This window comes from Leucopleurus acutus, assembly GCF_964270905.1.
Source record: "Leucopleurus acutus genome assembly, chromosome: 13".
Lineage (NCBI taxonomy): Eukaryota > Metazoa > Chordata > Mammalia > Artiodactyla > Delphinidae > Leucopleurus > Leucopleurus acutus.
This window is the reverse complement of record NC_139155.1, coordinates 82,495,747-82,520,653: the sequence shown is the minus strand read 5'-3', so window position 1 is coordinate 82,520,653 and position 24,907 is coordinate 82,495,747. Positions and strand designations below refer to the sequence as shown.

The window sequence follows — 24,907 nt, the reverse complement described above, 5'->3', positions numbered from 1 at the left end:
GATCCTGCTAAACATGTTATGATGTAAACACTCTACAGAAGAATTATTCAACCCAACTTCAACGGTGTAATACCATGAAATAACCCTGAAATACCACAATGTTCATAAAGCCCTCAGCAAGTACCCGGCATATAGTAAAGCGTTCACTGATACTGAAGTTCTCTCTGCCATCTAAATGCCAAGCAGGTGGCCCGACCCATGGCATCGTTCTCAGTCGGTACCTCTGAAGCCGGGAAGCTGAGCCTGGCTGCCTCTGGACACATAACCAACCACAGAGCCACTCAGTGCTAGGCCCAGCACTGACAGCTTTACACGGGTGCTCTCCCATGACCCTTCAACAACCTATGAGGTGTCCTGCTATTATCCGTGTCATTTTAGAGGAGGAAACTGAGGTTCAGGGAGGCTCACAAGTCACCAAACTAGAAAGTGACTGTGCTTAAACTTAGGCCTGTCTGCTCTTAAGGTGAGAACAGTGGCAGTGCGTATAGAAAACTACCATTTTTTCAGAAAAGGTAGGATGTGTACTTGTTTATGTATAAAATGTCTAGATGGGAACAAAATAAACTGGCAACAATGGTTGTCTCTGGGGAGAATTGGGAACCTGGGAACAGGGGAGGGACAACAATTCTTCACTGCTGTGTTTGGAACCTATGAATGTATTATCTACCCAGGTCTCTGCAGAAGCACGGAGGTGGGTATCTTAGGGGAAGGATGAAAGAGGCCTAGGTTTTCTCTGGCGAGCAGTGGAGATTTTCACACAGGGGCACCTGCCCCACCCTACTCGGTCCCAGTCAGAGGGCCTTCTGGGGACAGGGGAGGGGTGGGTCCTGGTGTATGTGATGCAGGACAGAGGCAAGAAGCTGCAGTAGGATAAAGGGGGCCCCCCTCCTCCACTCAGCCCACCAAGCTGCTGTGGCCATGTCCAAGTCTGCACAGAAGGACAAAAGCTTAAGGCCACACTTTCCCACAACCAACTCTCACTTCAGCCAGAGCACTTGTGTTTTTATAAAACCACTTTCTGTATCAGGTTTATGGGACAGAATGAGCTGTCAAACACAAATGCCCTCTGGGGCCAGGTGAGTAACATATGAAGCTGGGCTGGTGTCATACAATAGGGAGTGGTGGGGACTGTGGCAAATACATCTCCTGGGTAAGAGGTAGCTGCAACTCAGCTCCTGTTCATTGTTGCTCTGCAAGAAGGCAGGCCCAGTAATGCTGCTGCTGGATCTTCTGATTTCTTAAGCAAAGCCAGAATCAGTCTACGTAAGATTTTTTGAGTGTCTAGGCTCTGAGCCAGATTTCCAGGCTCGAAAACATCCTCTTTGGACATCAATTATTGTCATCTGCAAAATGGAGAAAAAATTCCTCCCAAAATGCATAACCTGATCATACAGATGAGGAAATATCAGAGAAACAAGACAGAGGCAGCATTCTACAAAACCACTGGCTCACGCATAGCACAGGGAGATCAGCTCAGTGCTTTGTGACCGCCTGGAGGGGTGGGAGGGAGGGAGACGCAAGAGGGAAGAGATATGGGAACATATGTATATGTATAACTGATTCACTTTGTTATAAAACAGAAAGTAACACACCATTGTAAAGCAATTATACTCCAATAAAGATGTTAAAAAAAAAACAAAACACTGGCTCAGACTCTTCAAAAATGTTGATATTACAAAGGACAAAGAAAGGCTGTCCCAAATAAAAGGTGACTAAAGAGACATGACAACCCAATGCAGTGCATGATCCTGGATGGAAAAATCACTACAAGAAAGGACATGATTAGGACAAAGAGGGAAACTGAAAATGAATGTTGTTGTATTAGATAATAGTATCGCATCAATGTCAAATTTCCTGAATTTGATCATCGAATTGTGGTTCTGTAGAGGAATGTCCTTGGTTTAAGGAAGAAATCTGTAACTAATGCATATGGCTCAGGGAGAAAACATACTGTCATTCTCATTACTCACACTTTCAGTATTTGCAAATTTGCCTACTTGCTGAGGTCAAACAAGGTGACCCTCTGCCTTCTTTCAGCTCATGCTGTAAACAAGTATCCTTTTCACAGTCTATTTAGTGCTACATTTTTCACATTTTGGTGCTTTTTGTTGGTGATTTCACTACTTAAAATGGTCCCCAAGGGTAACAATGAAGTGCTGTCTAGTGTTCAGAGCACAGGAAGGCTGTGATGTGCCTTACGGAGAAAATGTGTGTTATGTAAGTTTCAGTCACAAGTGAGTGATAGTGCTGTTGTGATAGCAATAGCGTGTAAGTTCAATGTTATGAATAACATATATTAAGGCGTCTTTAAAAAGAAACACACAAAAAACAAGGCTGTGTATTGACTGGTTGACAAAAATGTTGTGACCAGAGGCTCGCAGGAACATAACCCCATATTTCTCTTAGGAGAAATACTAATTCAGTGTTCTGTGACTACAGAACAGAACCACTGCGAATAAGAATTGACTGTATATATATTTCAGTTACTCTTCATGGAACTTTTGGGGGTAGGTTTGAAATTTCCCAAAATGTTGAAACAATTTTTTTTGTTTAGAGGCTCACCTATTGGGGAACCAGGAGAAATACCAGGCAGTCCAGACCCAACAAATACAGACACAAGAGGAGGTGTCCCTTATGAGTATATTTCTGTGTTCGCACACGCGCACACACGCACACAATCGACACTGAACGGGGAGGGGGGTCAAGACGGAAAGGACAGGAGGCACCCAGGTGGCACTGGCACAGGGGAGGAGGAGGGACAAAGGGAGCGTTTGTCCCCTCTCTGGCTCCCACCGGTGGCTTCAGAACAGGAGGTGAACCTGGAGCTGGAAGAACAGGAAGTGCTTATTCTCTTAGAGGAAAGTTTCAAAGTGCAGTAATTTCTCTTTAAAAAAAGCCTCTTCCCTCCACTCTCTGCCCCCTGACAAAAGCCCAGCCCCCTATACAGGCTGTCCTTGAGGCTGGGCCGGGACAAGGTCGTGGGGAAGGGCGTAAGGCCAAAGCTCCGAAGTGCCCAGCCCAGGAGGGCTTAGGCATAGTGGCTGCCGGGGGTCAGGGGGTGGTCCCCTCTGTGGTCCAGCTGGTCCTGCAGGCGGGCAAACTCGGCCAGCTCATTGAGCTCCTGGAACTGTCGGTCCGTCTTATGGCTGACCAGTGAGCGGTAGAAGTGGACAGCAAAGACGATAAAGATCAGGCCGAAGGGGACCATAATGGTGGTGGAGGCGATGGCGGCGGCCTGTCCTGGGGTGATGCCGCCAGTGCTGCCGCTGACGTTGGCGGCCGCGCCGCTGGCTGGGGGCTTGCTGGTGGGCCGCACCTGACCCGGCTGTTTCTTGAGAGGCAAGAACTTGACCCAGCAGAGCAGCACGACCTCAGCCAGGAAGAGGAGCGTGCCGATGACAGTGGAGAAGGCCCAGGCCAGCTCGATGTGGCGGTGCATGCGCTCGTGGGGCGACTCTTTGACCGAGTTGAGGTTGTGCACGTTGCTCACCGCCTCGATATTGGGCAGGATGCAGGTGCTGATCATGAGCGCAAACAGGTGCACGGCCACCAGCACCGTGGTGCAGGCACTGAAGGCGATGAGCAGCCCCGGCGGGTAGTCGTGGTCAGCGTCCAGCTGCACCTCCACCATCGCCACCTGGGGTGGGGGGGGGAGGAAGAGGTGGGCTAAGTGACAGGATAGTCATGGCTCAGAAGCTCTCCTCCCATCAAGCTCTGGGACCCTGGGTAAGTCACTTAGCCTCTCTGAGCCTCAGTGTCCATATCTGTATAATGGGGATAATAAGACCCACCCACTTAGGGTTGAGAAGCGGCAGGAAGTACTGGTAGAGGGCGCAGGCTTGGAGCCCGGGCTGCCTGGATTTGAATCCCAGTTCTGCCACTCACGAGCTACGTGTCCTTGGGAAAGTCACTGAACCTCTCTGTGCCTCAACTCTGTTATTTGTAAAGTAGGGATATGGTATCAGTGAATAGGATTATTTTAACAATTAAATGAGAGCTCCTGGTAGATGGCAAACACCTCCCAAATAGTAATCATCACAAATGGTTAAAATGGTAAGTTTTATGTAAATTTCACTATGACAAAAAAGTTTACATGAATGAAAAAAGGCTCCCTTCCTGTTGGCACCACACTCCCAATTCCCAAGCAGAGGTTTCTTATTGAAAGTTATTCTATTTTTTAAAATAAATTATTTTATTTATTTTTGGCTGTGTTGGGTCTTCGTTACTGCGCACAGGCTTTCTCTAGTTGCAGAGAGCAGGGGCTACTCTTCATCGTGGTGCGTGGGCTTCTCATCGCAGTGGCTTCTCTTGTGGCCGAGCATGGGCTCTAGGCACGCGGGCTTCAGTAGTTGCAGCACGCGGGCTCAGTAGTTGTGGTGCATGGGCTTAGTTGCTCCGCAGCATGTGGGATCTTTCCGGACCAGGGCTCGAACACGTGTCCCCTGCATTGGCAGGCAGATTCTTAACCACTGCGCCACCACGGAAGTCCCAAGCAGAGGTTTCCTCATGCCCTGCTCTGGGGACAAGGAGAGGGGTGGGGTGAAGGGATGAAGGCCCTCCCAGGTCATGCCCAGGCCCTTTCTGAGAACACAGTGCACCAACCAAGAAGGAATTAAGAGAGGCTTCCCAGAAGAGTTGGGCTCTGGCTGGGTGCTGCGGTGCAGTCGGCAAGCCCCAGGGCCATCTCCTCCTCCAGCCCCAGTGCTGGGCTCAGGGCCCCAGGGCTGATGCACTAGCTGCTCCCCAGTTCCTGGAGACCTGTGGATCTGGGGTCACCAGGGGCATGCTCCAGGCCCGCCACCCACCTCCTCTCACCTGGGCCTTGCAAATCACCCCCATATGAAGGATCCAGCTCATCAGATATGGGCCGGGAGAAGCGGGCAGTGGGCACACTGCCAGGGTCTGCCTGCCGAGGCTGGAGGGAGTGGGGAAGCAAGTGCCAATGGCAACACCATTAAGGAGAATGACCCTTCATAAAGGGTTCGCTGTGTGTGCCAGGCTCAGGAGGGGGAGGCCTGATGCTGAAATGTACCCACGAGCCCCACACCTGCCCCGACCCCTCCTTACTCCGGGGGAGGGGAGGGGGTGGGCTCCTTCCTTCCCAGCTTTCTTGTTTGTAATGCCTGGCCCTGTTTGCTTTCATTTCTTGTACCTCCACAGCCTTCCTAGGCCTGGAAAGGCAGTGTAGGGCAGTGGTTAGGAGCACAGGCTCTGGAACCAGGTTGCCTGCTTTGAGCCCTGACTGCTCTGCCCTTTATTAGGCTGTGAGGCTCTGGCAAGTTCCTTTAAATTTCTGGGCCTAAGTTTCCTTATCTGTAAAAAACAGAATATTGGGGGACTTCCCTGGGGGTCCAGTGGGTAAGACTCCGCACTCCCAATGCAGGGGGCCCAGGTTCGATCCCTCGTCAGGGAACTAGATCCCGCATGCCGCAACTAAGACCCGGATCAGCCAAAATTAATCAATTAATTAATTAATAATTAAAAAAATAGAAAATTGGGGGAATTCCCTGGCAGTCCAGTGGTTAGGACTAGGTGCTCTCACTGCCGGGGCCCACGTTCAATCCCTAGTCGGGGAACTAAGATCCCACAAGTTGCGCGGTGTGGCCAAAAAAAAAAAAAAAAAGACTGGTACATAACTCAGAGAGTTGTGAGGACTGAGTTAATCCCACATTAAATACTCAGTGCCTGGCACAGAGTAAATCCTCAATAAAAGAGGCTTTACTATTATTATTGTTATTCAGTTTAAAAACCTCACCCTCAATCCCAGTGTCTCTATATGAAACCCGCTGGGTTTCTATCCTCCTGTCCAGCCTGAGAAAACCAAAGCCAAATTGGCAGCCCTGGGTTTTGGCTCCAGAAACACCCTTGCTCCCCTGGGTGACCTTGGTCAAGACCTTCCCTGTTGTCTCTGAAAAAGGAGGGTATGTGGCAAAATTAAGGTCGCTGTCTAGAGCTGATCTGGGGTTGGACACTTTGAGAATTTGGTGAAAATATTGGATACTCCTTAAGACAGCCAGGTATATACAGTCATATGACTTTGCAGACAATTTCAACAGGAGTCACAGACTTCTGTCTTAGAATTCCCACAACTGATGATTGTATAAACTTTTCATCCCAGGAGTTTGTAAAATGTTTCAAGCCCATCTAAATCTGGGGCAGTGCCATGAGGATTCTGACCATTTTTAGGATCACTCACTGGTGGCCTAAGGCCAACGCTGAGATTGCTCAGCACACGCGGGTGAGGGATGCAGGGCATCCGGGCAGGCCACCAGGGCACGGCAGGTTAAGGGCTGCACCCCGGGCTCCCTGGTCTCTGTCCCCGGGCCTGACCACACTGGAAAAGGGGGGCACCTCCGGCAGGGCGTACCTCCTGCCACGTTCCCCCCCCACCCCAGCACTTCCTCTTCCTGTTTTGGCCTGCTGCCCCGGAACCTGAAACCGGAGAAGGGACCAGCAGGAGAGTCTGTTGCTTGGCTGCCTCAGGTCCACTGGCTACTAATTCACTCACCTGAAATGTCCAGACCCATTAGGTGCATCAGGCCCTGAGCTGGTTGCTGGGGGTCTATACGGCGGCAGGGGCAGGGGGAACGACACACACATATACGGGTATATGTTCTCTTAAGCCTGGTATCTCTACCTCTACAGAGCCATTAAGAGTGAACTGGCTCCTCCACTTACAAAGCTGGTAACCTCTCTATGCCACAGGTTCTACATCTATAAAATAGGGGCTGTTATGAGGGTTCAACAGATTAATGAATACAAAGCCCTTAGCACAAGATCTGTCATATATATATATATATATATATATATATATATATATATATATATATATATATGCTTATATACACATATGCTGAATAAAGTGTCAATGATTACTAGCAACACTATTATTACTTTTTTACAAATGAGGAAACTGAGGCTCTGTGCAAAGGGGGTAATACCATTTTCCTCACACCTGCTACTACAGCCCGAATGTCTGCAAACCCTCTAAATTCATATTTTAAATCCTAACCCCCAAGGTGATGGTGTGAGGAGGTAGGGCCTTTGGGGGTGACTACGTCTTGGGGGTGGTGCCCTAGTGCCCTTACAGGAGAGTTGCCCCCAGCAGAGACCCCCTCACCACTCCTGCCAGGTGAGGACAGTAGTCAGTGTCTATGAACCCGGAAGCCAGCCCCTCACCAGACGCTGAATCTGCTGGCACCTTGATCTTGGACTTCTAGTCTCCAGAACTGTGAGAAATAAACATCTGTTGTTTATAAGCCACCCAGCTTGTGGTATTCTGTTATAGCAGCCCAGACAGACTAAGACAATCACTGAGGGGATTAAATGAGGTCTTGACAGGGGTTTAACAAAGGGCCAGCCCCCAGAAGGTACTCAATAACTCTTAGTTAAAAAGAAAAACGCGGGGCTTAAAGTGGAAGACAAACAGCCCCTGCACGCCCTCAGCTGAGGCTGCTGAGAGCTGACCCTGTGTGCCTGTGTTCTGTTCCCTGGGGAGGGTGAGGGGCTCAGACCCCCCACTCTGGGCCTGGCCTGCTCCAGCTCCAAACCCTCGGTACAAGGAGAATGTGTGCCCCACGGCACAGCTGGCCAGATGGCCACCTTGGCAGGACAGAGACCACCTTGCCGGACCTCCAGGCTCTAGGGCCGTACACACAGCTGTTGGGACACACCTGGCCTGGGGACACCAGAATTTCCCCCGAGGTCTTGGGCTGGTGGGGAGCCTGGGCAGCTCAGCCTGTGACGCTGGGCCTTCTGAGGAGAAGGGGCCTTGCCGTGCTCCGGAAGAAACCCCATCATCCTCGCCGGACCCTACAGTTCCTGGAACTTGGAGCACGCTGGCGGGCTGTGTGTACCGTTCCCACATTGGGGACCAAGCTCAGTGTCCTGGGGCTGCGTGAACGAATGGCTGGCACAAATCATGGCTCCTGATGAAAACTGTTCACAGGAATAAAAACTACTGCTTTTTTCAGAATGCGTCCCACTTTGGAAATCTCCCCAAGGGCAGGGAGGGTAAAGCCAGGGGGGGCCTCTCGGAATCTGGCAGGCAACTCCCAGGGCCCCAGCTGAGTCCCAGAGAGATCAGATCAGATTGCAAGCAGCTTCGCAAGGTAAATATAGCCAGAGTGCTGGGCCGTTAACCTAAAATAAACAGCTCCCAGCCAGCCACAGGCCTGCTTAAACCTGGCCATATGGGTCCTAAAGGGTGAGGAAGGGCGAGGGACGGCCAGCCCCACCTCACTCTGGTCTGCGGACCTCTGACACCACCACCCCGCCACGGGGACACCAAACCTCAAGCACGAGCCAAGAAGAGGCTCCTGAGAAGGGCAGGGCCTGGCTGGCCTTGCTGGGTGTCTGCCCACCACGCCCGGATGCCAACCACTCTTCTCACTCCTGTTGGGCTCCATGGAGACCCCTACCACCTGGCGCCGAGGCCAGGCCCTTCCAAGGCAGCCTTCCCATGCCTGGCCTGACCCGGGCGCCCAACAGCTGGAAGACACAACTCTCCTTTCCCAAGCCTGGGCTTCTCCTGTTCACTGGAGCCGCCATGCCACAGTCACCCTGGGTCACCGAGCGCTGCCTGAGCCTGCTGGCCCCGCCTCTGATGCAAACTATCTATTAAGAGAGGATTGAGGGCTCATCCAGTAATTTACAAACTCTTTTGACCACCATAGACCAGTATTCCAAAGGTTTCCCTAAATAGACACACACCCATTTATAACAGAAACAAGTTTCCCCAAACAATAATTACCCTGAAAGCGTGCTAACCCAGCCTCCTCTTACACGTGACGCATGCTGCTGCTTTCTGTTTCATTCCACTCTTATTCCAAAAAAAGAACACACAAAAAACCTGCTGGTTGCGACTCAATGTCACAAGCCACTAACAGGTTGAAACTGCAGGTTGGGGGGAGGGGGTAGAGAACAGGCCTAGCCTTTCTCTTCATCTGGCTAATTTTGACGTCCTCAGGTTTTTACCTTCCAAGTCACCCCTGTTCCATGGCCTCCCAGGTGAGGACGGGGCCATTCATTCGTTCATGGACTATTTTTTTTTTGTGGCTGTGCTGCGCGGCTTAAGGGATCTTAGTTCCTCAACCAGGGATTGAACCCGTGCCCTCAGGAATGAAAGTGCAGAGTCCTAACCACTGGACCGCCAGAGAATTACCCTCACGGACAACTTTCATTGAGAACTTACTATGTGCCTAAAGGATCTTGCGGCTCCGCTGGAGAAAAAGCAGGAAGACAGCAGAATCCCTGCCCCAGGGAGGATGACAGGTACTAAACGTTTAGGCAAGTATTTTCAGACGGTGGTAAGTGTCCCTCCACCAACTCTCCTCCACCACTGCGCTTGCCAAACACGTTCTGAAGATGTAATGACACGTCTGGTTTCCTCCACTCTACTTCCCTGTTTCTCTAGCTTCCAGCACTGGGCCTTGTCCCTCTAGGGGCCTCACTAAACGAATATTAAAGGCAAGACTTGACCTTTGGGTATTTCAGCCCAGGGTTTCTAAAGTGTCCTAAGACAATCCTATGTAATCCATTGGAAACCCTAAGAACTCTCATGACATTCCTTTTTCAGCTCATCCTTTCAACTTTTCAATGTTGTTTTTTTTTTGTTTGTTTGTTTGTTTGTTTTGCGGTACGCGGGCCTCTCACTGCTGTGGCCTCTCCCGTTGTGGTACGCACAGGCTCCGGACGCACAGGCTCAGCGGCCATGGGTCACAGGCCCAGCCGCTCCACGGCATGTGGGATCTTCCCGGACCGGGGCACGAACCCGTGTCCCCTACATCAGCAGGCGGACTCTCAATCACTGTGCCACCAGGGAAGCCCTCAATGTTGTATTTTTATGTACTTTTTTGTTGTTGTTTTGATTTGTCTTTATGTACTTTTTTTTTTTTTAATTTCTGGCCACACAGCTTGTGGAATCTTAGTTCCCCAACCAAGGACTGAACCCGCGTCCCTGCAGTGGAAGTGTGGAGTCTTAACCACTGGACCGCCAGGGAAGTCCCCTATGTACCTTTTAGTACTTATGTTTTATTAGCACACACATCATTCATTACCATACATATACGTATACGTGTACACATAGTGTGCATACACATGTATACAAATACTGAGCCTAGTGTTGACAATATTTTGAGTGGGGTGTGCACTCAAAAAGTTTGGAGACCACTTAAATCAGGGGTCGCCAAACTGGCCTTCAGTGTACTTCTTTGCAAATAAAGTTTTACTGGCACACAGCCATGCCCACTCATTTATCTAAGGTCTATGGCTGCTTTTGAGCTAGAATAGCAGAATTGAGTACAGGTTTCCCCCTATAATGTACCTCTGAAACCTTTTGTAAGGTGAAATGGCCTAAAGGGATGGAGCAATTACCTTAGGAGACATCTTGCTAACAGATGCACAAATAAACCGAGATTAAAGCACAGATGCTAAAAGACACAGCTCAAAGCTCTGGCGACTTGATGCCGAGATGCTGAGTGCGGTTCCAGGGAAAGGAGTTTGGTGGTGCCAGTCTCACCCCTTGGGGTGCGTGCTGCCTCTATAACGGCTCACTGCAAATGCTGTTTTCGCTTTTTACCTTTCTTTGGTAAAAGTAAAAATTCTCTTTGGGTTTCTTTCAGGTTAGTGAAAACAGGTACTAACGTAGGTCTTTCATAAAAGCGAGGTGGTGTAAAGCGAACTTTCAAAAAGTAGGGGATACGCTGTAGTTATCACTGAGACTGTGTGGCCTGCAAAGCTGAAAATATTTACTTTATAGAAAAAGTTGGTCCGTTCCTGGGTTAGACCAATGCTCCCAAGAAGGGCTGTCAAACCACAGTCCCAGATGATTCTCCTCCGAAGAGTTTGTGGTTCCATCCGTTTTCTTTTTGTTTTTTTTGGCCATACCGCACAGCTTGCGGGATCTTAGCTCCCCGACCAGGAATTGAACCCACGCCTTTGGCAGTGAAAGCATGGAGTCCTAACCACTGGACTGCCAGGGAATTCCTGTGTTTCTATCAGCTTAAGGCATCCCTTCTGGGGAGCATATTCAAGGCCTCGCAGAAGAAGTTCCACCAGAGAGAAACTTGCTCTTGTTTAAACTTTCTCAGTTTCATTTCTCCAGGGAATCGCCTTCCCAACATTGATTACCACAGTGCCACCTTGGGAAGCCCTAGAGCTCTCCTTCATCAGCCCTGGATCCAGCAGAAATCAGCAGAGCTCAACAGAGACCCTGGCTGAAAATTCCAGACACGTGCCACAGGCACTTGTGAAGTTTTCCAAAAGGCTTCTCGGCTAGGCAGGGAGTGCCTTCCCCTTGGGACATTCAGCAAAGTTCCATTTGTACACGGCCCAGAGTGCAGAACTGCACATCTGGAAGACTTCAAAGGCCCAGTTTTCAACTAACAGCAAGGGACACGGTGAGAGGGTGGTTGAGTAGAAAAGACTCCAAGTCAGAGGGACTGGGGCTTGAAATCTACTAGCTGGGTGATCAGAACCTCTGTAAGCCTCTGCGGAGGTGACAGTACATATGTTTAAGAGCTGTTCTGAGGATTAAGTAAGAATGAAAGAAAAGGATCCAGGCTCTTGCCTGGTGTTCAGTAAATAGTAACATCTTCAACATTATTCAAGAATTCATCATGGAACTCCTCTGCTCCAAAACCTTCCATGGCTCCCCATTGCCGATACCAGAGTTCAAACGTCCCAAACAGCAAGTCAAGGTCCTGCACCATCTAGTCTGGCTAGATTCATCTTCCTCTACTATCCCCAACACACCCTCAACTCCAGCCACACCACACTCTCTGCCTTTTCCTGGAGACCCTATAATTCCTCACCTTAGTAACCGTGCTCCTAATACTTCCTCTGATAGAGGGTTCTCCCCTAAGCCCTAACTCTACCACCCTCAAGGCTAGGCTGGAATCACATTCTTCTAAACCAGTTAACCCTTATAAAAGAAGCCCTGGGAATTCCCTGGTGGGCCAGTGGTTAAGGTTCAGTGCTTTCACTGTCGTGGGCCCGGATGCAATTCCTGGTGGGGAAACTAGGATCCCACATGCCGCAGCATGGCCAAAAAAAAAAAAAAGCAGTCCCAACATCATGGGAACAAGGGTGAGAGAGTTTCCGTCGTACCTGGGCCAGGTACTTTTCTAAGTGCTTTGCAAATACAAATGAATCCTCACACCAAGCCTATGAGGTTGGTATTACTATTACCCCCATTTTACAGAAGAGGAAGCTGAGGCCCAGAGACATTAAGCAATTTCCCCAGGATCTCACAGTTATAAGTGGTAGAGCCGGGGTTTGAACCCAAGCTGTCTGGCTCCAGAGTCCCGGTTCTTACTCTGCTCTACAATACGCGAACCTCCCAGCTCTGTCCTCCCACCACTCTCTCTGGTGCTTCCTCTCCCGTAGCAGTGGGGCCACACCACAGTCACAGGGCCCCACAGCTTACCAGCCAGGTAACCTCGGACAAGTCATTCACTGCAGAACCACACCTGCCCTCACTCCCCAGGCTGTGAAAATCACAAGAGATAGTACAAGGAGCATACTTAGTACAACGTCTAGCCTATTCCAAGAGCCCAATCGACAATGGCAATGATTACCATGAATAAAGAGCACCAGGACTTCCCTGGTGGGGCAGTGGTTAAGAATCCGCCTGCCAATGCAGGGGACAGGGGTTCGAGCCCTGGTCCGGGAAGATCCCACATGCCGTAAAACAACTAAGCCTGTGCGCCACAACTACTGAGCCTGTACTCTAGAGCCCAAGAGCCACAACTACTGAGCCCACGTGCTGCAACTACTGAAGCCCGCGTGCCTAGAGCCCGTGCTCCGCAACAAGAGAAGCCACCGCAATGAGAAGCCAGCGCACCACAATGAAGAGTAGCCCCCGCTCGCTGCAGCTAGAGAAAAGCCCGCGCGCAGCAACGAAGACCCGATGCAGCCAAAAATAAAATAAATAAAATAAAATAAAGAATCTGCCTTCCAAAGCAGGCGACTCGGGTTCGATCCCTGGTTGGGGAACTAAGATCCCACATGCCATGAGGCAACTAAGCCCACACACCAAAACTACTGAGCACGTGGGCCACAACTAGAGAGAAGCCCGCGCGCCGCAGTGGAGGATGCCACGAACCGCAACTAAGACCCGATGCAGCAAAAATAAAATAAATAAATAAATATTAAAAAAATAAAAAGTAATGAGCACCATGAGTAATTTGTTCCTCATCTCCACGCCCCCTGAACTCGGAACGTGTCACAGAGGCTCAATAATGCCTTATGATTTGAGCCCTTCCTTCCAACTCATTTTCAGAGAAATTCCAAGCAGCTTCTGAACCCACTCTGGAACCTGGGAACAAAAGGGTGCTGGCAGGTGGAGAACTTGAGGAGGCAGATAATCCAAAACTAATTGATCCCAGGTCACAGAAAGCATTCTGTTTACCCTTCCCAATTATCTACTGCTTAGGCTAACGTTACAGGCTGCCCTCCCCAGCACACCACGATGGCTGCGTGTGCTCCCCGCGGCCCCAAGGGGACAGGGTCAGGCCGAGGCTGGCTGCCTCTTGCTGAGAGGTAAACTGAGGCACAGACGGCCCGAGTCATGGCACCCTCGGCTCAAGGAGCACTTGCAGGCTGCTGATCATGTGCTACATCCAGGGCCCCTGGTTTTAAGAGTCTGGGTGCTGAGCCCAGACAAGTTCTGCCGTTTCTGGAAATGCCATCAGGAACGGGAATCTTGTCTGAAGATAATTCCTCAATCCTTCGTGGGCCATCAGACCTTGTAATGACTCCTCATGCAAGTCCACGGGAGAACAGAATATGTGCCTCCTTTGCACACATGAGAAAACTGGCCCCAAAGAGCAAAGCCGCTGTCTGAGGTCCCATGGCCTCAGGGCACCTGGCCAGGCCCTTCCATCCATGAACGGGGAGTCTCTCCATCCCCTCCAGGCTCTTGGGAGACCCTCCCTCAATCTCACCTTGTGCGCAGGTGAGTCTGGCATCCTCACCAACTCTCCCACCCTTGGAAATCAAAGGTCACGTCATGTCACTTCTTCTGGTGTTCGAGGTCTCTAGGAAGGAAGCCCTCTGGGGGCAGGAAGTTGGTTGTGCTGACTCACAGGCCAAGGGAGAGTAGTCCAGGAAACCTGCTCACTCTAGTTTCCATGGCGCTTGGCTGTGTGGCACCCCTTCCTCTCCAAGTACCCTTCACGAGGCTGGGTGGCTTTGGTGGGATCGGGATGCGGGCAGACCCGCCCTGCTGAGCACCCGCTCTCCACCCTAACGCCATCTCTCCCACTCATTTCCAGACTCATGGCAAACGCAGTCACTCTCTTGTAACTGCTTCCCCAGAACAGAGGCTGGTTATGGGGTTTAGCCTTCCCGGCTGGCAGAATTTTGGGGATTTCATCAGTGGAGCCAGGAAGCCTTCTCCACCCTGACTGGGTAAAATAAAGGTCCCCAAGAAACAGCCTGGGTGAGTCAAGGCCCACCAAGTGCCTCTGGCCACCCCTGCTGCCTGACTTCAAGGCCCACCAAGTGCCTCTGGCCACCCCTGCTGCCTGACTTCCCCACACTGTTTTTAGCAAGAGGAAGAGGGAGATGACATCTGATTAGGAGGCCCGGCTTCTAAGACACGATTCAAGAAGGCAGGAAAGCGTCACCCATCAGCTCCTTACTTCTCCTGGAGTGGGAAGGGGCCTGGGCAGCTGTGAATTTATGACCCCAAGAAAAAGAGGAATAGGCAGGGCTTCCCTAGTGGCGCAGTGGTTGAGAGTCCGCCTGCCGATGAAGGGGACGCGGGTTCGTGCCCCGGTCCGGGAGGATCCCACATGCCGCGGAGTGGCTGGGCCCGTGAGCCATGGCCGCTGAGCCTGCGCGTCCGGAGCCTGTGCTCCACAACGGGAGAGGCCACAACAGTGAGAGGCCCGCGTACAGCAAAAAAAAAAAAGAAAAAAAGAAAAAAGAAAACAGAGGAATATAAGCATCCCACCATCTGAAACCCAGAGAGCTGCTGTGAAGCGCCGACACCCACCCCCTAACTGTAACATTTTATTTTGCTTAAGAGAAGTTTTTCTGCTCTATTTCTCGTTCCCTACAAGGCCTGGTCCTAACAGGTCCCTGGCAGGACATGGCTCAAAGCTCCATACACCACAAATGGTACAAGTGTCCAAGAGAGTTCTGGATGTCAGCCGTCCTGGGTTCAAATCCCGCTGCAGCAGGTGAGCTGTGTGGCCTCGGGAAAGTCCCATGAAAAAACTACCTCAAAGGGTGGTCGAGGACTTAGTGCATAAGTTAGGGAACCTACACAGTGCCAAGCACCTAGTGGGTGCTTGGTAAGTGTCAGCTATTCCTAGGATTTGGGGTTGATAGAACAGCACCCCTTCATATAGACCTAAATTAAAAGCTAGAGTGACACTTCTTACAAACACACACATTCTCTCCTCCCCTCTCAAAGACTTCCTCGATTAAATTCTGAAAGTCAGAGAACCTCAGTAGCAGCCTTCATTCACCAATTCAGAAACCGAGGCCCACATAGGGATTAGTCTGAGGGCGCACAGGCAGCAAGTGGCAGAGCCAGGAGAGCTCTTCCCCAACCTCAATCACCTGGCCTTTCCACCGTGGCCCCAGGGTGCTCTGGGACTGCTAAGGGCTTCTAAAAAGTTCTTGCTCCTGTGCATCGCCCACTAGTTTGAGGAGCACAGGGAGAGTGCCAGACACGCTCCTTTCCCAAGAAAACACGAAGGGTGCAGCCGCCCCTCCCTCAAGGCCAGGGACTTACCTCACTCACTGGTGAGGCAAGAGTGCTCTGGGCTAAAAACCTTGGGGGAGGGGGAGCAGACCCCATTCATGCAGGCTGAGGTCACTGAAAGTGATTATCAGGGCTTGTTCTGTAGCTCCCTGCCCTGGGAGACTCCAAGATCCCCAGCATGAAGGCATCCTCGGGGCCACTTCTCAGCCCAACTTGCAGCCTCACCTACCCTACTCCCCAGAGGCTGGTTCTCACTCTGACCCAGCCCGAATGGGGAGCGGAAACTAAGTCCACCAGCTACATCAAGAAAGAGCCCATTCAATGGGAACATGTCCCATGCTGCTCCCCCACACCCAGTGACTCACTGGCAAGTTTCTGGAGAAGAAACTGAGGTGGGGAGCGGTTGTCAAACCCCCAGGCTGAGGCCTCGGAAAATGCCATAGGAGACAGGGTGTCGGGAAATCCCCTCTACCAGGTAATAAAAGAACCTGGCCTCAAGTGTGGGGGAACTAGGGAGACGCCTCAGGAGTCCTTTACCTCCCAACCTCCTGATACCTGCTTCCAAAGAGATCAGTCCACGTTATGTCTTTCCTTTCCCCCTGAACATCTGTGGGAATGTCTTCTTACAGATCTACGTCGAGGATCCTGCCGTTTCTCCCTCCTTGCTGCATCAAGCTTGCCCATCTGAAGGTATCTGAGCCCCGCAACCCTGGACATGTGTATGATACCGTCTCCCACATCGGGTGTCACGTGTCGCCCACCTCTCATGTCCAGCACCTCTGGACCCCTCCCGCGTCCACGACAGCTTTCTCCCAGCTCTTCCCTTCACCCCCAGCCCGCCTGGCCCGCCCAGCCAGCTCCCCTGTGGGCTCCGTCAAGTCTGCGGGCGATAGTGGCCAGACCTGAAGGGGGCAGGGCACGGCGGCCCAAGCTCACCATGGCGAAGCCGGAGAGCAGAGCCGAAGTCCGACTGGAGGCTTTGAGCTTGGCGCGGCTCAAGTAGAGCTTGCGCCAGGACAGCGCCTGCATGGAGTGCTCGTTTAGGCTCATCACCTCCGAGTAACTCTGGCCGATCCAGTCCGGGTAGGTCACGGCGGGCGGCGGGGGCGACGGCGACCCCGGGGGCTCCCCGTCCCCGCTGCGCCGGTGGCTCCGGCGGCTGCCGCTGGTAGTGTTGCCGCAGCTGAGGGGAAGCTCAGGGCTGTTGCTGCTCGGGGGCGGGGCGGGCTCCGGATGCATGGAGCACGCTGAAAAGGCGCGGGCCGGCCCAGGCGCCTGCGAAGGCAGCGGCCCCCACCACCCCCCGCACCTCCGCCTCCGCCTCCGGCTGAGGCAGCCGCCGCCTGGGCCCCTGCGCGGGTCCGGCCTGACCCGGCCGGCCGCTAAAGACGAGAAGGTCGAGGAAGCGACTACAGCACAAGCTCGCAAGCCCGCCACACCGCTTGCAAAAACCCGGGTCTGCAGAGACGAAAGCCTGCGCGCGAAGCAGCGTCCCGGATCCCCGGGCCCCGGACCCCGGACCCCCGGCGCGCGCCACGATTGGCCGCCGCCGCGGGCTGATTTGCATGCTCCCCGCCCACGAAGGGGTGGGCGTGGCCTGCGCGAGTCAGGTGACTCGTCCCATCGGACGGTACCGCCCACAGTCCCTGGCCCCGCGCCGTCAGCGTCCGCGCCTCTTCCTGGAAGTGCCCCAGCGCCCGGGCCTCACGGCTCTCCTGCTGCCGGCGCCTCACATCTCCACAGCTGCTCCAGTGGCCCTTCTTCCAGAGCTCGGACTCCTGGGTCGCGCCACCTGAAGTCACCTCTGGGCGCCTCCTGAAGCCCGTTTCCCCCTTGGAACAAGGTGACTCAAGGTCTGCAGAAAAAAAGCAGACTGTGATCTGGAGTTCATTCATTCTCTATTTATTGAGCACCTGCTGGGTGCCAACACTGTTCTGGGCACTGAGGGTAGGGTGGTGAACAAAATGGACAAAATCCCCTGCCTTCGTGGAGCTTACATTCTAGTGGCGGAGACACGCAAACACCGAGGAGTAAATTATAATAGTTTAGAAAGTGATACATGTATAGAAAAAAATAAAGCAGGGAAAGGGGGCACTGGTAGTGCGGGGGCTGCAATTTTAATTGAAAATGCTCTGGACAAGGTGTTTTGTTGTTGTTGTTTTAGGGCAGGGATTTTTTTTGTCTGTTTTGTCCAACTCATTCACTCACAGTTCACTGTCTTCTGAAACAAGCCGGGGTGCAGGATCATAAACCCATTCAGTAAGTTTACTGCGCGCCTATCAAACGCTAGGCTGAGGGATTCCAAGAAAATGGTAACTTTCATGGAATCTTATAGTTTAGTGAAGAGAACAGGCAAACAACAAACAAAATAAGTTCACATCTTTCTGACTTGGTCACTTTTGAGCTGAGACCCGAACCAGCAGTGCAAAGAAGCAGGGACCTGCTTTCCAGGGGTGGAAGGGAACAGCAGATGCAAAGACGCTGAAGCAACGATATCTGCCCGTTGGATCATTAGGAGGCCAGTTAAGCTGCAGAATACTGGAGGGCAGAGGGGCAGTGGGGGTAGAGTAGTGAGCTAAGAACTGTTCCCTAGGGTATCGACTCCAGGAGGGCAGGGACCTTCACTGTCGGTTTCACAACTCTACCCCCAGCATCTAGAGTTATTGCTTGGCACACTGCTCAGTAAATATCTGTTGAATGAATAAGTGCGGGAGAGAAAGGAATGAGTGAAACTCATAATTAACCCAGAGTCAAGTCACAAGCATGCGGCATTCCAGGTCAGCTATGTGAAATTTAACTCTTGTCACCACTAGAGGGCGCCCCTCCACTCACCCACATTATGGGCTAAAACTGAAGGCCCCCTCCTCCCAAAAGTCTCTGGGATTCTCCCAGAGACCTTTGTTTTTATGAGACCGGGAAACTTGGAATTTTAAATCTCACCCCATTGGGCTTGTTTCTTTGGTGGCCTTTGTACTTGTTACCTCTTTCACTTACCATCTGTGTCTCAGCTCAAATATCACCTCCAAAGAGAGACCCTTCCTTCTCTGTTTAAAGTTGCCCCCGTTTCATGTTCTGTCCCCTCGCCCTGTTTTATTTCCCTTAGAGTTCTGATCACTACAGTATCTGAAATTACTTAATTTATGTACTGACCTGTTTGGCTGTACTCTCCTCCCCCCGCCCCCGTCCCGGCTCCCCCAGGAGATGAGTGTCTGAGAGCAAAGTTCCCCTCTGTTTAAATTACTTCCTTATCACCCAGGGCCTCTCACAGGATATGGCGCACCGGAGATTCCCAATAGGAACAGGTTCAATGAAAAAGATAATGAAATGTCCTTGGTTCTAAGAGCCCCCCAACTCAGAATTGGGTACACACAACGTTTTGAGGGCTCATGGGGCCTGAGGGAGGCTAGCAGGTCTGGAAGGGAAGAGCCTGGAAGCTGGGAGGAAAGATTTGCTGATTAAGGAGGAACAAAAGAGGTGGGAGTGGCAGCTCAGCAGGGGGCTTTGGGGTGGGGATGGGGCCAGGTTTCCTTTCTCAAGATCCTACATCATGCCCCTCCCACTCTCCTAATTCTGTGCGGTTTGAGTCCTACCATGTGCACAGAGCAAAAGAAAAGAAAAACAAAAATACTATCAAGACTTGGGTTGGTGGCTTGGGAGAGGGGTGAGCATCTGGGCAATTCCTGTTTCCTGCTCTAGGGTCCTAGAGCCCTGAAGGGCCAGTGGTTAATAACTTTTTCCCACTATTGTTAGAGCTAGTCGGGGGCCGTGAGATACACCTACCCCATTCCTAACCCCTACTTAACAGAAACTGAGGCCCCAGAGAGAAACCACCTCCCCAAAGAACACCAAACAAGCCAGTAGAGAATGAGCCTTGGAACCCCAGCTACCCATCCCAGCAGTGCCTCCAAGCACCATGTATGGGTCCCCTTAGTGGCTAGAGGGTGTGTGCTCTCAGCCTTTTGGGGTTTGTATTTGAAAAAGCCAAATAGAAAATTTCAATCAACTCTGTGTATGAGGGTATAGAGATCCAGCTGAAGGGACTGCTGCAAACTGCTTCACCACTGTGGCCAGTGGGCACAGCCTGGGGCTGACCAAAGATGGCAGGAGCTGCCTTGGGAGGTAGCAAGCTCCCTATCACATGGGGTAAACAAAATATTTAGCACTTAAGTAGTACTTATGAATGACAGGCACTATTCCAAGTTCTTTATTAGTAAATAATTTATATACTTATTATAAATAAATATATAAAATATATTAATACAATAGAATAATTGATACATTTATTAAATACATTGTTATGTTAATATATCTATATTATCTTGTGTTAAATTATTTTGTTGTTTATTATTATTTTATTGTATTGAATATATTATATTGAACTCGAGAATTCCTTACAACAACCTGTTGTATTAATATCACCATTTGAAAAAATTGAAGTGTAGTCGATTTACAATATTGTGTTAGCTTCAGGTGTATATCACCATTTTGCAGATGAGAAAAATGCACAGAGAGCCAGTAAGTAGCAGTACAGGACATTAAACCCAGTTGGTGGGTCTCCAGAGTCTGGGGCTCAACTACCACCAAAGTCACCCTTACCCCTGCATCAGAATCTCCAGAGGTATTTTTTTAAATGCAAGTTACTAAAACCCACCAAAACAGTTGAGTTTTAGCAAGTTTTTTGGGTAAAGTTTGAGAAGCACCAAACTAGATGAGCTTTAGTTTTTAAGTACTTTTAGTCTTCTGCAGTGGTTAAGGTTGGCTGTTCCCTTGGCCACTCAGTTGCAGTGTGACCTTGGGCAAACTACTTAACCTCTCTGAGCAACCAATACCCTTAGCAAAAATAAAGACATTACAAATACCTATTCATGGACCCTGGACACCCAGAGTCTGGACACCCAGTCACCTTCCCGAGGCAGATTTTAGGAGGGGTAAATCTGATGCCCAGCTGAAGAGGGAATCCCTTGCCCGTTCCTGCCCAAAATGGCCTCAAAGAATTCCCCACTTTCAGTTTGAAAAGAGAGCATTCTGTCAGAGCCCATCATGGTTGCTTGCCTCTATTTCCTTCCCCCATCTCTGCCTTACCCTCTGATTGCTCTAGGTTTGAAACCCCTAAATTAATAATAATAAAAGAGCCATCGTCTCATTTATTTATATTTATTTATTATTTTTGGCTGTATTGGGTCTTCGTTGCTGCGCGTGGGCTTTCTCTAGTTGTGGCGAGCGGGGGCTACTCTTCGTTGCAGTGCGCGGACTTCTCACTGTGGTGGCTTCTCTTGTTGTGGAGCACGGGGGCTTCAGTAGATGTGGTGCGTGGGCTCAAGGAGTTGTGGCTCGCGGGCTCTAGAGCGCAGGCTCAGTAGTTGTGGCGCACGGGCTTAGTTGCTCTGTGGCATGTGGGACCTTCGCGGACCAGGGCTCGAACCCGTGTCCCCTGCATTGGCAGGCGGATTCTTAACCACTGCGCCACCAGGGAAGTCCAGAGCCATCATTTCTTGAGCTCGTGCCTTTATAGACCAGTGCTTGTATACCTCTGGTGATGGGAAGTGCCCTCCTTCTGTACCAGTTATTTCTAAGAGTTCAAAAGTTCTCCTTCTGTGGAGCTGGTACAGGCCTCCCTGTGACTCCTTCTATGTGTCACACAGAATGTGTGAAATCCCTCTGCTGCCCAACCCTGGTGCCACCTCCACAGGACATCTGGAAGGCAGCATTAGTAAGTGATCCAGGGGCTTTCAGAGTCAAAGAATTGGGTGATGGAAGCAGGGGACTGGTTACAAGATTCAGAATTAGGGTTTGTGTTGATTTCAAAATGATTCTCTGTGCCTGAAGCTCAGAGACCATGTCCAGGGGAACCCCTGCCCTGCCTCCCTGCTCCCCAGGCCCTGGGCTTTTAGGGCTCACTCTTCTCCCTGGTCAGAAGCCGTTGCTGGGACTGTGCGTTTCTGCTCATGCCTTTTATGGTTAGTGCTTTTTCTGTCCTGGCTAAGAAATCTTTGCCAACCCCAAGGTCAGGGAGATATTCACCTATGTTTTAAAATTTTTAAATGTAGATTTTTAAAAAGCTTTAGAGGGACCTCCCTGGTGGTCCAGCAGTTAAGACTCTGCACTCCCAATGCAGGGGGCCCGGGATCAATCCCTAGTCAGGGAACTAGATCCCGCGTGCCCTAGATCCCACATGCATGCATGCTGCAACTAAGACCCAGCACAGCCAAATAAATAAATTAATAATTTTTAAAAAGTTTTAAAAAGTATAAAGCTTTAGAGTTTTTCCTTGTATGTTTATGTTTACGATCCATCTCAAACTGATTTTTGAGTGGAGTAAAATTTCCCCATTGAAATGCATGGATCATTCTGTCAAAAATCAAGTGACAATACGTGAGGGTCTGTTTCTGGATTCTCTATTCTATTCCATTGCTCTATTTGCTAATATGCCAATATATACTTTCTTGATTACTCTAGCTTTAAAATGTGTTGAAGTCAAGTAGGTTAAGTCTTTCAACTTTGTCCTCCTTTTTCAAAATTGGTTTGGCTATACTAGGTACTTTACATCTCTCTCTATATTTTGGGGTAAAATGTTGGGATACATTTTGGAATACATACATGACTTGGGAATCATTGCATCTCTTAAAGGGGTGGGGTCTTCCTGGAAATCTAGCATCCTCCATTAGAAATACAGGTCCGGGAATTCCCTGGCAGTCCAGTGGTTAGGACTCTGCACTTTCACTGCCATGGGCCTGGGTTCAATCCCTGGTCAGGGAACTAAGATCCCGCGAGCGGCGCAGAGCCGCCAAGAAAAAAAAAAAAAAAGGACCAACTAGGTCACACTGTAGAGACTGAGCACCTGGGTCAAGAAGGACTGTTATTAGTTAAATTGTGTCCCCCCCAGTACCTCGGAGTGCGATCTTATTTGGAAACAGGGTCTTTAGAGAGGTAACCAAGTTAAAATTAGTTCATTACAGTGAGCCCTAATCCAATATGACTAGTGTGCTCATAAAAAGGGGAGATTTGGACACACAGGCAGGCCCAGAGAGAAGATGATATGAAGAGACACAGGGAGAAGACGGCCATCCGCAAGCCAAGGAGTGCCTGAGGCTTCCAGAAGCTGGGAGAGAGGCCTGGGTCAGAACTTTCCATGGAGTCTTCAGAGGGACCACAGCCCTGCTGATACCTTGATTTCAGACTTCTGGTCTCCCAAAGCATGAGACAATAAATTTCTGGTGTTCTTGGCCACCCAGTTTGTGGTACTTTGTTACAGCAGCCCTAGGAAGCTCATATACTTACCTTAGAGTAAGTTGAGGTGGGATCTTCAGTCAGCCAAGGGACTTGAGTTCTAATAGGTTTATCAGGGAGTTGCAAGTGTGTTCAAGATGTCAGCAGAGATTAGAAAAAGACAAGCAGATTTTTGGAGCTGGGAGCTCCTCGAATCCCAGCTTTGTCAGTTTATAACTGTACCACTTTGGGCAAGCAACCCAACCTCTGTGAGACCCACCTGTCAAATGGGAATAGTAATTAATGGGGTTTGGCAGAAAGGGCTGCTATGAGTGTTCCACAAAAGAACATTTGTCTGGCACTGAGCACAATGCTCAATAAATGGTGGTTACTATCTTCCTTTCTGTGGGATGTGCTGTGCTCAAGGAGAGGGAACTGTTTCATTCCGAACCTGATGAATTGACTAATCTGCGAGTGTTCACGAAAGGCAGAAAACCAGTGAGAATCCAACCAGGAAAAACAGATACTAGAATAGGGGAATTTATGCAAAGAATTGCTTCCTAGGTAATGGAAGAACCATGGAAGCACGCAAACAGGGGAGGGAGGGTAAAGAACCTACAGATGAGCGACAGCAGGAAGGCCAGTACCACCCCTGGGATTGGAGGGACCACAGGAGGAGGTGGTGTTTCTGGTACCCAGGAAGGATTGAGGTCACCAGACAGAAGGTGGACCCACAGTGGGCCTGTCTGATGGGAGGTGGAGACATAGGAAATGTAGCTGCTACTGGAAATATTACCTGAGGCAGAGAGAGGGAGAAATACCCAGGCTTCTCCCTTCCTCCCGCCCACCAGGCTCCTATCCCTGACTCCCATTGGTCAACCTATACAGTAAGTCAGTTGATTTGGCAGCCAGCAGAGGTTGGCCTTCCTGTGATACAGAGCTAAACAGAGGAAGGGCAAGGAATGGATTTGAGGGCAAACAAGCCCAGGCCCAACACTGGGGAGCTAGAGTTATATTTAATCTCTCTAAGCCTCAGATCCCCCATCTAGAAAATGGGGATAATGATACCTATGAGTATCTACTCACAGAATAGCTGACTGCATAAAACAAGACAACACGGAGAAACAGTTGAACCTGGTGCCTGCCATATAGTAGGCAGTACCCTGTAAATGTGAATGAATCATCTAGTTAGCTGTTTTCTGCTCAGAGGATGAAAGGGAAGAAGAGGACAGAGGCCTGGGAATAAACTCAAGGTACTGGAGCAATGCTGGTGCTAGTGATATTTTTATCTTGCAGACGTGCCCATCTGTCCTCTTTCTGTTCTAAGCTGGTGACTGTCATTCTCCTTTTAGAAACCCTGAGTCAGGGCTCACCACACCAAGTTCAGGGGAGTCTCTCCACTCCTTCAGAAGGACTTCAGTCCACTAGATTTTTAGTTGGTGTCTCTGCATCCAACCGCTGCCAGATTTCTTTTACCTCCTCCGGCCTGGGGTTGAGCTGTTTCCGGGATCTCTCTCTGTATAATTAAAAAGAAAAATAGAACAGCAGATGTTGCCAAACACGTATTTAAAGTGACACCCTGGGTTCAGGGAGTGAAAAATAAAAACGTTTAAGGTTTAGATTAAAAGTCTCCATGCCCAGCTGTCTCCTGACCTTGGAATTTCTCCTCAGCCTGGCCGCCTTTAATCTCCTGCCCTAGCTTGTAAAAGCCTTTTAGACCGAGGGCATTTATTTCCCAAAGAACTATTCTAGCCTAATCACATAAAAATGCCCAGCATCCCAGGAACGGCTTGTCAAGTGCAATGTGGTTCTGCGGTTCTCTCCAGAGGCCCTGGAAAAGGTGAGGAAATTGGGGCTCTGATCACCCTAGGAGTCATCCCTGAGTCTTTGCTTCCCTTCACTGTGCCCTTTCTCCACCACATCTAATCCATCAGGAAACCCAGTCGACTGTAGCCCTTCACATTTTCTTAAAATCTGAGCTCT

At 50.3% G+C, this 24,907-nt stretch overlaps 1 protein-coding gene across 1 annotated transcript; it reads right to left on the bottom strand.

The window, feature by feature from the left end:
- Positions 1-3,028: 3,028 nt before the first annotated feature.
- LOC309970463 (calcium release-activated calcium channel protein 1) lies at positions 3,029-17,112 on the bottom strand (the record flags this gene model as incomplete). The annotated part of the gene is made up of 2 exons (XM_082852887.1): positions 16,655-17,112; positions 3,029-3,637 (listed from the first exon to the last, which is right to left on the bottom strand). The coding sequence occupies exons 1-2, from the start codon at positions 16,955-16,957 to the stop codon at positions 3,029-3,031; spliced, it is 912 nt and encodes a 303-aa protein (XP_082709013.1). The 5' UTR covers positions 16,958-17,112.
- Positions 17,113-24,907: the final 7,795 nt, after the last annotated feature.